This window comes from Rattus rattus, chromosome 7 (genome assembly GCF_011064425.1).
Source record: "Rattus rattus isolate New Zealand chromosome 7, Rrattus_CSIRO_v1, whole genome shotgun sequence".
NCBI classification, from domain to species: Eukaryota; Metazoa; Chordata; class Mammalia; order Rodentia; family Muridae; genus Rattus; species Rattus rattus.
In genome coordinates this window covers 94,868,228-94,881,307 of record NC_046160.1, presented here as the reverse complement: position 1 = coordinate 94,881,307, position 13,080 = coordinate 94,868,228, and the positions used below count along the sequence as shown (strand labels likewise).

At 46.6% G+C, this 13,080-nt stretch overlaps 1 protein-coding gene across 2 annotated transcripts in view; it reads right to left on the bottom strand.

Moving 5' to 3' along the window:
* Slc39a9 (solute carrier family 39 member 9) overlaps window positions 1-13,080 on the bottom strand; it is a 38,113-nt gene that overhangs the window by 14,368 nt on the left and 10,665 nt on the right. For both annotated transcript variants that reach the window (XM_032908039.1, XM_032908040.1), the window contains exon 2: window positions 3,266-3,374. In XM_032908039.1, coding sequence (XP_032763930.1) covers window positions 3,266-3,374 — 109 coding nt within the window. The remainder of the gene's footprint in view (window positions 1-3,265; window positions 3,375-13,080) is intronic.

Below are 13,080 nucleotides of genomic sequence, written 5' to 3'. Positions count from 1 at the left end.
ATATCTTGATTAAATTATTTTCTCTCCTCCATCTCCTCAGATCCTTTCCAGTTCACCCAACTCCATATTCTTTCTCCCTAAATAAAACAAAAAGACAAAAAATATAGGATCTATTTTATGTTAGTTAACCCCTAGAGTGTGTATGACTCAGTTTCCGTTGGAGAAAACGGATTTTCCCTTTCCCAGAAGGTTTCAATTGCAAATAGCCTCTCAGGGCTGGGACTCTGTGTCTTTCCCTTCTCAGTGCTGGGATTTTGCCCGGTTTGAGCCAGTGCAGGCCATGTGTGTGCAGTTGTGGCCTCTGTGAGTTCACGTGAGCATCGGCCCTTTTGTATCTAGAGACCCTGTTTCCTTGGAGTCGTCCATTTCCTCTCTTACACTCTTTAGGCCTCCGCTTCTGTAAAGAACCCTGAGCCATGAGGGGAGCCATGAGGGGAGCCATGAGGGGAGCCATGAGGGGAGCCATAAGGGGAGCCATGAGGGGAGGGCTTTTACATCCCATTGGCTGAGGGTGCTGTCCAGTTGAGTCTCACTCTCTGCACTGTCCAAGTGTGGGTCTCTTTGTTAACTACATTTACTGCAAGAAGCAGCTTTTCCAGTGAGGTCCAGCCATGCTCTCCACTATGGTTATAGCAGTATAGAATTACAAGTCATTTTGTTTACTATGTTCCTTTATCGGAATAGTCGTAGGCTTCCCCTAGGCCCATGGCTTAGCTAGTCTCAGGTTCCTGGCCACTCTATCGGTGTCTAGTATAGGTTCCATCTCACGCAGTGGGTCTTAATCAAATCTAAAAGACTGGTTGCTCCCATAAATAAGGCTAAAAGTCTTTATATGTTTGTGCATGTGTTAGGCATGTATATGTCTAACATCTACATATGCACGCAGAGGTCAGAGGTGAACATCAGGTATGTTCCTCTATGGCTTTCCACTGTATTCTCTCCTTTCTTGATCTGTATGGGGAGGGGGTGGTAAGGCACCTGTACAGTGATGCACATGTGGCGGTCAGAAGACAGCCTGGGAAGTCAGTTCTCCCATCCCGCCATGTGGTGACTGAACTCAGCAGACTGTCAGGCTGGACAGCAAGTACCCTTATTTGCTAATCTACCTTGATGGCTGCCATCCTATTTCTGGAGACAGGGTCTCTCACTGAGCTAGAAGTTGGTCGTTTTTTTGCCTATAATGGCTGGCTAGCAAACTCCCAGGATCAGCTTACCTATGCCCTGCCCTCTAACACCCCTCCCAGCCCAAGGATTACTTACAAACTCATACAACCATGGCTGGCTCTAATTTTTTAACATTTACTTTATTTTATTAAGGTTTGCATCAAAGTTTCACAAACCCTCTAAGACCAAGCAACATGTGACAGGACCCACTTCCCTGAGTGGCTGTGCATGAAGCTGAGGGAAAGTACACTTGCAGCAGAGTTCTGTTACAGGTAGGAGGAACACAACCGCCCTGAGGAAAGCTGCAGCAGTGCAGCGGAGTAGCACAAGCCAGGCCAGAAATGCTACAGCCGGCAAAGCTGAGGGTAGGCAGGGCTGCCCAGGTCCACTGGAGCACATGAAATGCCACCACAACTGACATGAACTGCAGGCTTCGGTGCTTAGGTTTCCAGTGTGCTTTGAGATGATCTCTCTGCGGTATGAAAGTGATTCCCAAGCTTCCTAATGCTGTGACCCTTTAATACATTTCTTGCATTGTCTGATCCGCAACCATAAAATGATGTTTGTTGCTACTTCATAACTGCAATTTTGCTAGTGATGAATCGTGATGTAAATATCTGGTATGCAGGCTATCTGATATATGACCCCTGTGAAAAGGTCATGTGACCCCCAGGTTGTAAACTATTCCATACTGACTTCCAAAAGTTTACTCTGTGCCACTGTATATTTTGGGAGAAGTAACTTGTTTCTGGTTTTTCAGGGCTCACTGTTAAGAGACTGCCTTGAATCTTAGAGGAGACTTTGTTTTTTAAAACATTTTTGGAACTGCAAGACTTGGGGACTTTTGAAGTCAGATATAACATATTTCATATTATGAGAAGACCATGAACCTATAGGAGCCTGCGGTAGAAAGTAAGTTTGCTGGAACTAACAGTTTGTTCCCTATAGGCTCAAGTGTTTGAAGACTTGGTTCTCAGCCCTGGAGTTATTTTAGAAAGAGTTATAGAATTTTTAGGTAGGCCTTTACTTTAAAAAAAAAAAAAAAAAAAAAAAAAAAAAAAAAAGGCTTGCTGGTTCAGACCTTAAGGGAAACATCTACCTCTGCCTGAGTCTCTCTTCCCTGCCACTTCCTAACTGCCAATGCAAGTTACCAGCCCTTGCACAGGCCTGCCACCATGCTGTGAGGCACTCTTGCACCCAGGCTGGCTTTTCCTGCCACTATGGAGATGATCCTCTTAAATGTGAGCCAGAATCGCTCCTCATGGCTTCCCTCAGGGACTTGATCACAGTAACGAGAAAAGTTACTAAGACAAACACCTTCCAACGTGGACAACATTCTAGCAAACCCTAGAAAAAAATATTAGTTCAGTAATCGCTTCCAGAATATGGGCAATAAGGGAATACTTTTCAACTCTATGAGTTCAAATCTCCAGTACTTATGTAGAAAGCCCGGCATGGTGGTGTGCCCCTTTCCTAACACTGAGGAGGCAGAAGCAGGAGGATCCCTGCAGCTCCCTGGCCTCTCAGTCTTGCCAAATTGGTGAGCTCCAGGTTTAGTCAAAGACCTTTCTCAAAAAATAAGATTGAGTATATTAGGTGAGAGGCTAAAAATGAATGCAACCAAGCCTGATTCAATCCCAAGGACCCACATGTTAGAAGAGGAGAACTGACTCCCACAAGCTGTCCTTTGACCTCTGCACATGCACTATGGCATGCGTGTACCCATCCCCTCACACAATAAACATAGTATGAAAAGGTGTGGAGATCTAGAGGAAGAGACCAGATATCAATCTCTGGCTTCCATACTCATGTGTACACATATGTACATGCATCACACACACACACACACACACACACACACACACACACACACACACACAAGAATTGTTACACTTAAAAAGACTAAAAGCCGTCATTATTGCAAACAAATATGAGGTAGTGTTTCTGAGTTACGGCATTCACAGAACTGCTAAGGACGTGCACAATGTCCAAGATGTCCAAAGTGTCTCTTAAATGCTCTTTCAGGACAAACATAAACTATATCCAGAAGAAATTCCATGAATTCTCTGCCAACACGTCTCAAGTGAGGTTTGTCTCTCACCCTCCAGAACCTCTTCATAAAGTGCATGCACCCCTTCTGGCACGATGACTGCCAGTGCAGTTCCACAGAGAAGACCAGCACCCAACACAGTCACCAGCTTCAGCCGTTCCTAGAAAAACAACAAAAGAAACTATTAGAAAGACCAACTGATGATTAGGGAACATTTTTCATTCATGAAACCAACAGCTGCAATGGCCAGTAAGCCTGAAAAGTGGTTGGCTTCATAAGTAATGCCAGTTAAAAGATGAGAAGTTGGGTACACAGGCTTCTGAGAAGGCTGACACAGGAAAGACTACTTGGGCCCAGAAATTTGAGGCAACCTGGCAACACAAGATCATGACTCTTTGCTTCTTTGTTTGGAGGCAGGGTTTTGTGTAGCCCAGGCTGGTCTCCTAGTTGAAATTGTTGTTGAGGATGACCTTGCATTTCCTCCTACCTCTCTCTCCTAAGCGCTGAGATTACAGACATGAGATCCACACCTGGTTTTATGCAGTGCTGGGGACCAACTGGAAGACTTCCCACATTCTATCAGCTGAACTACATCCCAAGTCCATCTGTTTGTTTTATAAATAGCTAATTTTTATTAGTTGAAAAACTTGCATACGTAGTAACGAGTCTCATATGGCACTAAAACACTGCTCCAGCATGGAATTTAATGTAATCTGAGCATACGTCCCTCTCCATTTCAGTCCCACTGTCTCCTTTCCTCTTCCCAACTAGCCGCCCTGCCACTTTCCTGTCTTTTTCTTTTAGTGATCCAGTGAGTTTTGTTAGGGTAGCTTTTAGCAGACGAGTGAGGGTTTGTTCACAGAGCACGAGCACCATTCTCAGGCTAGAGAGATGGCTCATCGGTTAAGAGCAACGCTGTTCTCCAGAGGTCTTAGTTCCTTTCCCAGTACCCACATGGCAGCTCCCAACTGTCTGTAACTCCAGTTACAGGGGATCTGGCTCACTCTTCTAGCCTCAGCCAGCACTACACCCATGTGATGCACAGACATACATGCAAGCAAAACACCCATACACATAAAATACAAAATAACAATTTAAAAAAGAAAAGAGAAGTCTCTTCCTCCCTCACAGAACATTAACTACCTTCCAGGAGTAGTAAGGTCCCGAACTGACCTGGCCAAGATCTACCAGCTTAAGCAGGCTTTAAAACCACAGCAATCCTACCTTAGTCTCCCAACTGCTGGGATTACAATTATCAGCTGCCAGGGAGACCACAACCCTTAAAGTAAAATGAGAAAATCGGTAACGACACAGGAAGAGAGTGCTCATGAACAGGGGCAATGAGTGCATTTCCCTAAACCTGCCATCAATGCAAACTGCTACAACTTATCTGGACTACAATTTAACAATTTAGGCTTAAAGTCTTAAAGATGTGAATTCTTGTAAGAAGCTTGCTGTACAAGTATCGGACCTGGGTTCAAATCTCTGCAACCATGTAAAAAGCTGGGCGTGGCTGTGTGCCAGCACAAGGCCAGGTTCAGTGAGAGACCCAGTCTCAAAGGAGTAAGGCAGAGTGAGAGAACAGGGCACCCATAGGACACACACACACACACACACACACACACACACACACACACTCGCGCGCATGAGAAAAAGAAAACAAGCAATAAGTTATACAGTGTTAGCATGCAGCTGGATGATCTCCATGAGCCAGTTGACGATGACCAACCTATGACAGAGGCAACATTGCTGAAAAGGGCCATCAACAACATAAGCGCCACTGCTATGAGCTGCAGTGAAGCTGCAGTGACAAATTTTATTAGGAAAAATTTTTATTAACTGTCTTAATTTGGGTTTCTATTGCTATGATGAATCACCATGGCCAAAGCAAGTTGGGTTAGAAAGGATTTATTTGGCTTACACTTCCACATCACTGTTCATCACTGAAGGAAGTAAGGACAGGAACTCACACAGGCCAGGAACCCGGAGGCAGAAGCTGATGCAGAGGCCATGGAGGGTGCTGCTTACTGGCTTGGTCAGCCTGCTTTCTATAGAACCCAGGACCTCCTGTCCAGAGGTCACAGCACCCACAATGGGCTGGATGCTCCCACAATCATTAAGAGAATGTCTTACAGGTTTCCCTACAGCACAGTCTCATACAGGCATTTTCTCAGTGGAGGCTCCCTCTCTGATGACTCTAGCTTGTATCAAGTTGATTAAAACTAGCCAGCATACCACCAGAATCATTTTAGATGCAACATAATTCATTTCAAGCCTAGAAATAATGGCTCCATGGTGTCTACATAGCTGTATTCTCTCATGTAACTTTACAACCGGGGATTCAATCTCAAATTCTGTGTTTATCAAAGTTAACAAAGTGCTGGTAGACTCTCTCCTTTGCCTGTGGCAAATCACTAAGAGAGTATATTTAAATGACGAACTACAGATTCCAGGTATATTTCAAGATGGGAAGAGAGCTCCCAAGCAGTAGTTTCTGTCAGAGTGATGCACTATTTTCTTAAGAGAGGCATGAACTGTGCAGTGCCATTGGTTTTGTTGCCTCGTTTTAGAACTTCACAGTTGTGGCTGACTGGGCTGAAGAGTCAGCCAGCTGTATTCATTAAAACAACAGCTTGCATTCAATGTCATTAACTATCAGTGCAAAGCTTTGAAGTCTGTTTAATTTTCTTGGCAGACAGCAAGAAAATTAAATAGTTTTTCTTTTCCTGCTCATAAAAACAATCAAATTATTCTGTTCAACCAAATAATACAAGCCATGGCTTTTAGAAACTTTTGATACTGAAAATTCCTGTTTCAATCCTGTGTCCAAGCCCACCTTAGTACTCAAAGCATCAACAGTGCCCTAAAAAAACAAAACTTTTCTCCACACTCTACAAAGATGCTTCGAAGAGATGTTTCTTAATACTAACGTAGCCACTACATGATCTGCCATTAATATTAATAACTCAGATCTAAACTTTGTTCAAGTTCTTCTGTCTGAAACAAGGCGCCCCAAAGTTCCCGGGCTCTAAGGCAGCTCTCTGAACCTCCTGTGCTTCCGTCCTCCGTAAGCAAATACTGCCCCTGCCACTGCACAGCAACAGGATGTTGGCACACTCCACGGAGACTCTGCTAGTTCTTATCTTCGATATCATCTGCTTCATGCACAGAAAGCTTCTACAAGTAGGGTAATGCAGTAAGTTATACAGTGTTATGAACAGTAATGTAAATGAACAGTAGCCAGGGGCATCTAAGACTTCTCTTTCCTAATTCATAAAGATTAATGAAGTCTTCCAGGAAGTAATAGTAAGCATATACTTCATGAAAGCCACTTCCCCCAATCTTGAAATAAAAGACTAATCTGTTTTTCTTTCTAAACTTTTATGTTAAATATACCTGTTGATGGTGGCATATGCTCAGATGTAGAGGCAGTCAGGTTTCTGAGCTTGAGGCCAGTCAGGGCAGCCAGGGCTATACAGAGAAACCATGTCTTGAAACACAAAACAAAACAACACAGAACTGAACATAACTAAAAATCCTATGTAGATTTTTTCAAGTGACCACTGAAAACAAAAGCAGAATCCACTAGCAAAGAAGTTAGGAGAAAATAGACAATAGATGTACCAGTAATATATAAAGGGCCCACAGAGTAGACTAAAACAATAAAAGTATTTTCCCTATCAAAGTTATTTTTAAAATGAACAACAATAATATGGAAATAAAGTGCCATGGGCATTTGTGGGGTAAATACATCCTTAAATATTGAGAACCTTCTTAGAGACATTTATGCCCTTTGACCCATCATTCTATTCTCATATATTCTCTCTCTCTCTCTCTCTTTCTCTCTCTCTCTCCCCTTTTCTTTCTGTTTGAGACAGGGTCTCTCCATTATGTAGTCTTTCTGTCTTGGAACTCACAATGTATACCAAGCTGGTCTCCAACTCATACAGTTTCACCTGCATCTGCCTCCAAAGGGGTGTACTGGGCCACTACGCCTGGCTCCATTATTTCATTGTTTTTGAGACAGGGTTTCTTGGTAGCCTGGCTGTCCTAGAACTCCCTCTGTAGACCAGGCTATCTTGGAATTCACAGAGCTCCGCCTGCCTCTGCCTCCCCAGTGCTGAAATTAGAGGCATGCACCACTACCACCCAGCTTATTATTCCATTCTTAAAATGTGAAATATGGCCACAGTTTTAGACATTTAAAAACTCAATCTAGTATGTCAAAAACAAATGGGTACACAAGAATTTCAGTATAACAAATGATTGAGTGTAGTGAAGACATTTGAAAATGGCTCTATTAAATTTGAACAATAAAGGAAAATGATAAGGAAATAATTCCCAAACAAAAGGGAAAATATAAAATTATACATCACCTACTCAACCATGTTAAAAATTACAACAGAAGGCTGAGCAATGGTGGTAAACACCTTTAATACTAGCACTTGGGAGACTGAAGCAGGTGGATCTCTGAGTTCCAGGACAGCCAGAGCTGCACAGAGAAACCCAGTCTTGAAAAAAGAAAAAAAGGAGGAGGAGGAGGAGGAGGAGGAGGAGGAGGAGGAAGAGGAGGAAGAGGAGGAAGAAGAGGAAGAAGAGGAGGAGGAAGAGGAAGAAGAGGAAGAGGAGGAGGAGGAGGAGGGAGGGGGGACAAGAAAATGGACATAAAATGTGTGGTGATTCGAATGGGAATGTCCACCATAGGAGTTTAAATGCTTCGCCCATAGGGAGTGGTGCTATTAGGAGGTGTGGCCTTGTTGGAGGAAGCGTGTCACTGTAGGGGTGGGCTTTGAGGATTCATATATGCTTAAGCTAAGCCTAATGACAGTTTCCTGCTGCCTGTGGATCATGAGGTAGAGCTCTCAGCTCCTTCTCCAGCACGCCTGCCTGCCATGTTTCCCACTATGATGATAATGGACTAAACCTTTAAAACTGTAAGCTAACCCCATTTAAATGTTTTCTTTTACAAGAGTTGCCTTAGTCATGGTGTCTATTCACACCTAAGCAATGAAACCCTAAGACAAAATGTGATTCCCACAAACTATAAGTAACTATAAACAGGCCTTCCCCTTCCCTAAGATGCTGGAAACAGAAGAGGACTGAGCAGGTAAGAGCTCTATGTGCTCTTCCAGAGGACCACCTAAGTTTGATTCCCAGAGCCCACATGGCTGCTGGCAACTATTTGTAATTCCAGTTCCAGAGTATAGACATGTATGCAGACAAAACACCCATCCACATAAACTATTTTAACCGCTAACTATGGGCTGGGAATGCAGCAGGATTCATGGCTAGCAAGCATGAAGCACTGGGTTTCATCTCTAACACCACATAAAATTAAGTGGCATCTGTCTGCAATCTCACCATTAAAGTGGAGGCAGGGGTTTCAAAACCCAAGGTCATCCTTAGCTACTCAGCAAGTTCCAGGTCACTCTAGGTTAGCGTCAGATTCTGTCTCAGGTGGGGAAAACCTCAGGAAGCAGAGGAAAAGTGAATCTCTGATGGTTCCAGGCCAGCCAGGGTTACACAGTGAAATCTTGTCTCAACGACAAAAATTCCTGGGAGCTGGAGAGAGTTCAGCAGTTAAGAGTGCTTGCTGCTCTGCCTGAGAAGGTTTGAATCCCAGCACCTACAGCAGACTTAAGAACACTTGTAACTCCAGCTCCAAGGGATCCGGTAACTTCCTTCTACTCTTGTGGACACCCACACACACATGCACGCACTTTTTAATTGCCAAGTTAACTAGAGACTATATAAACAGGCCTTGAACTTACTAACCACTGAAACTCAGTTTCCCCCTCATCAGGGTTACTACTAAAATCAACACAGAACTGGCATGTAACTCAGTATAAGCCATTAAAATTATTGTTCTCTGGTTGAGTCAGGGGTGCTATGCTCTGGTGTCACCATTAAGATGTTTTCTCCAGCTGAGGGTGGATCAGGAGGAGTTAGGGGTAAAGTGATCAAAATACACTGAATGAAATTCTCAAAGAATCAATAAAATATTTTAAAAGATTAAACTTGATTTTATCCATATGAATGCTTTCCCTGCATGTATGTATGTACACCACATGTGTGCCTAGTACCCATGGAGGCCAGAAGGCAGCAGCATCCTCCAGAACTGGAGTTAGGAATGATTGTGAACCACCGTGTGGTTGCTGGGACCCACACATCTGCAAGAACACACGCTGCAAAACCCTATACTGTCTTGTAGCCCCTAAATATATTCTTAAAAGGTGTTATTTCCTTTGCTGAGTGGTTTTAAACATTGCACTTTGAGGGTTTGTGGTTCTTTGGAATGCTTTTCAGTCTCTTGCTCTCTGTCCTGTGTACTCATTTCCTCTCCTAGTCCTTGCTGTCTGTCTGTAGACAGCTGAGGACACCATGGGGCCCTCCTAGTCCTTGCTGTCTGTCTGTAGACAGCTGAGGACACCATGGGGCCCTCCTAGTCCTTGCTGTCTGTCTGTAGACAGCTGAGGACACCATGGGGCCCTCCTAGTCCTTGCTGTCTGTCTGTAGACAGCTGAGGAAACCATGGGCCCTCCTAGTCCTTGCTGTCTGTCTGTAGACAGCTGAGGAAACCATGGGCCCTCCTAGTCCTTGCTGTCTGTCTGTAGACAGCTGAGGAAACCATGGGGCCCTCCTAGTCCTTGCTGTCTGTCTGTAGACAGCTGAGGAAACCATGGGCCCTCCTAGTCCTTGCTGTCTGTCTGTAGACAGCTGAGGACACCATGGGGCCTCCTAGTCCTTGCTGTCTGTCTGTAGACAGCTGAGGACACCATGGGGCCTCCTAGTCCTTGCTGTCTGTCTGTAGACAGCTGAGGACACCATGGGGCCCTCCTAGTCCTTGCTGTCTGTCTGTAGACAGCTGAGGACACCATGGGGCCCTCCTAGTCCTTGCTGTCTGTCTGTAGACAGCTGAGGAAACCATGGGGCCCTCCTCGTCCTTGCTGTCTGTCTGTAGACAGCTGAGGACACCATGGGGCCTCCTAGTCCTTGCTGTCTGTCTGTAGACAGCTGAGGACACCATGGGGCCTCCTAGTCCTTGCTGTCTGTCTGTAGACAGCTGAGGAAACCATGGGGCCTCCTAGTCCTTGCTGTCTGTCTGTAGACAGCTGAGGACACCATGGGGCCCTCCTAGTCCTTGCTGTCTGTCTGTAGACAGCTGAGGAAACCATGGGCCCTCCTAGTCCTTGCTGTCTGTCTGTAGACAGCTGAGGAAACCATGGGCCCTCCTAGTCCTTGCTGTCTGTCTGTAGACAGCTGAGGAAACCATGGGCCCTCCTAGTCCTTGCTGTCTGTCTGTAGACAGCTGAGGACACCATGGGGCCTCCTAGTCCTTGCTGTCTGTCTGTAGACAGCTGAGGACACCATGGGGCCCTCCTAGTCCTTGCTGTCTGTCTGTAGACAGCTGAGGACACCATGGGGCCCTCCTAGTCCTTGCTGTCTGTCTGTAGACAGCTGAGGAAACCATGGGGCCCTCCTCGTCCTTGCTGTCTGTCTGTAGACAGCTGAGGACACCATGGGGCCCTCCTCGTCCTTGCTGTCTGTCTGTAGACAGCTGAGGAAACCATGGGCCCTCCTAGTCCTTGCTGTCTGTCTGTAGACAGCTGAGGAAACCATGGGCCCTCCTCGTCCTTGCTGTCTGTCTGTAGACAGCTGAGGACACCATGGGGCCCTCCTAGTCCTTGCTGTCTGTCTGTAGACAGCTGAGGAAACCATGGGCCCTCCTCGTCCTTGCTGTCTGTCTGTAGACAGCTGAGGACACCATGGGGCCTCCTAGTCCTTGCTGTCTGTCTGTAGACAGCTGAGGAAACCATGGGCCTCCTAGTCCTTGCTGTCTGTCTGTAGACAGCTGAGGAAACCATGGGGCCTCCTAGTCCTTGCTGTCTGTCTGTAGACAGCTGAGGACACCATGGGGCCCTCCTAGTCCTTGCTGTCTGTCTGTAGACAGCTGAGGAAACCATGGGGCCCTCCTCGTCCTTGCTGTCTGTCTGTAGACAGCTGAGGACACCATGGGGCCCTCCTCGTCCTTGCTGTCTGTCTGTAGACAGCTGAGGAAACCATGGGCCCTCCTAGTCCTTGCTGTCTGTCTGTAGACAGCTGGGAAACCATGGGCCCTCCCGTCCTTGCTGTCTGTCTGTAGACAGCTGAGGGACACCATGGGGCCCTCCTAGTCCTTGCTGTCTGTCTGTAGACAGCTGGGGAAACTCATGGGCCCTCCTCGTCCTTGCTGTCTGTCTGTTACCTGCTGGGGACCCCGTGGGGCCTCCTAGTCCTTGCTGTCTGTCTGTAGACAGCTGAGGAAACCATGGGCCTCCTAGTCCTTGCTGTCTGTCTGTAGACAGCTGAGGAAACCATGGGGCCTCCTAGTCCTTGCTGTCTGTCTGTAGACAGCTGAGGAAACCATGGGGCCCTCCTAGTCCTTGCTGTCTGTCTGTAGACAGCTGAGGACACCATGGGGCCCTCCTAGTCCTTGCTGTCTGTCTGTAGACAGCTGAGGACACCATGGGGCCCTCCTAGTCCTTGCTGTCTGTCTGTAGACAGCTGAGGACACCATGGGGCCCTCCTAGTCCTTGCTGTCTGTCTGTAGACAGCTGAGGACACCATGGGGCCTCCTAGTCCTTGCTGTCTGTCTGTAGACAGCTGAGGACACCATGGGCCCTCCTAGTCCTTGCTGTCTGTCTGTAGACAGCTGAGGACACCATGGGGCCCTCCTAGTCCTTGCTGTCTGTCTGTAGACAGCTGAGGACACCATGGGGCCCTCCTAGTCCTTGCTGTCTGTCTGTAGACAGCTGAGGAAACCATGGGGCCCTCCTAGTCCTTGCTGTCTGTCTGTAGACAGCTGAGGACACCATGGGGCCCTCCTAGTCCTTGCTGTCTGTCTGTAGACAGCTGAGGACACCATGGGGCCCCCTAGTCCTTGCTGTCTGTCTGTAGACAGCTGAGGACACCATGGGCCCTCCTAGTCCTTGCTGTCTGTCTGTAGACAGCTGAGGAAACCATGGGGCCCTCCTAGTCCTTGCTGTCTGTCTGTAGACAGCTGAGGAAACCATGGGGCCCTCCTAGTCCTTGCTGTCTGTCTGTAGACAGCTGAGGACACCATGGGCCCTCCTAGTCCTTGCTGTCTGTCTGTAGACAGCTGAGGAAACCATGGGGCCCTCCTAGTCCTTGCTGTCTGTCTGTAGACAGCTGAGGAAACCATGGGGCCCTCCAGAGGCTCCCTCAACTCAAGTGTGGGCTGAAAATGTGTAACTCTTAAGTCACAAAATAACATTTGGAAGATTTCCAGTTCTGGAAAAATAGAAAGCGTTGGCAGTGTCTGGGACTATGTATCAAATAATCCGTGGTTTTCAGGTCCTCACAGCTCCCATTCCTACCTGACCTTTCCATGCAGACACCAAAGGTCAGCTGCCATGCACTATGGCACTGCACTGGTTTTTAAGACACGGGTCTTACTATGTTGCTCCAGCTGGCCCTCCCAGACTCAGTCACCCTCTTGTTTCAGCCTCCAGCATTTCTGGAGCTACAAGAGCACACCCCTTTGCCCCAGTTAAACTGCTGGACCTTATGTCAGACCAGTATGAACAATTACCTAGCTGTAACAGAGTCCAACCAAGAAAGAGAAATCACAAAGTCATCTGAACAGGCAAAGTTGAATACAAAGAGGAAATTTAACAAGGGGCTAAAATAACTGGCTAGTAAGAAAAAACTTTAAAGAATATACAGGTAACAAATACAAGGAGTGGCTGCCACCCAAGGACAGATATAAGAGTGCCGGAAAAATGAGAAGACTGTGGTCCAAAGCCTGCTGAAGAGGGCATAGCTGGAGTTGAATGAGGAGCAGAAGTCTCTGAGTTACCATGCTG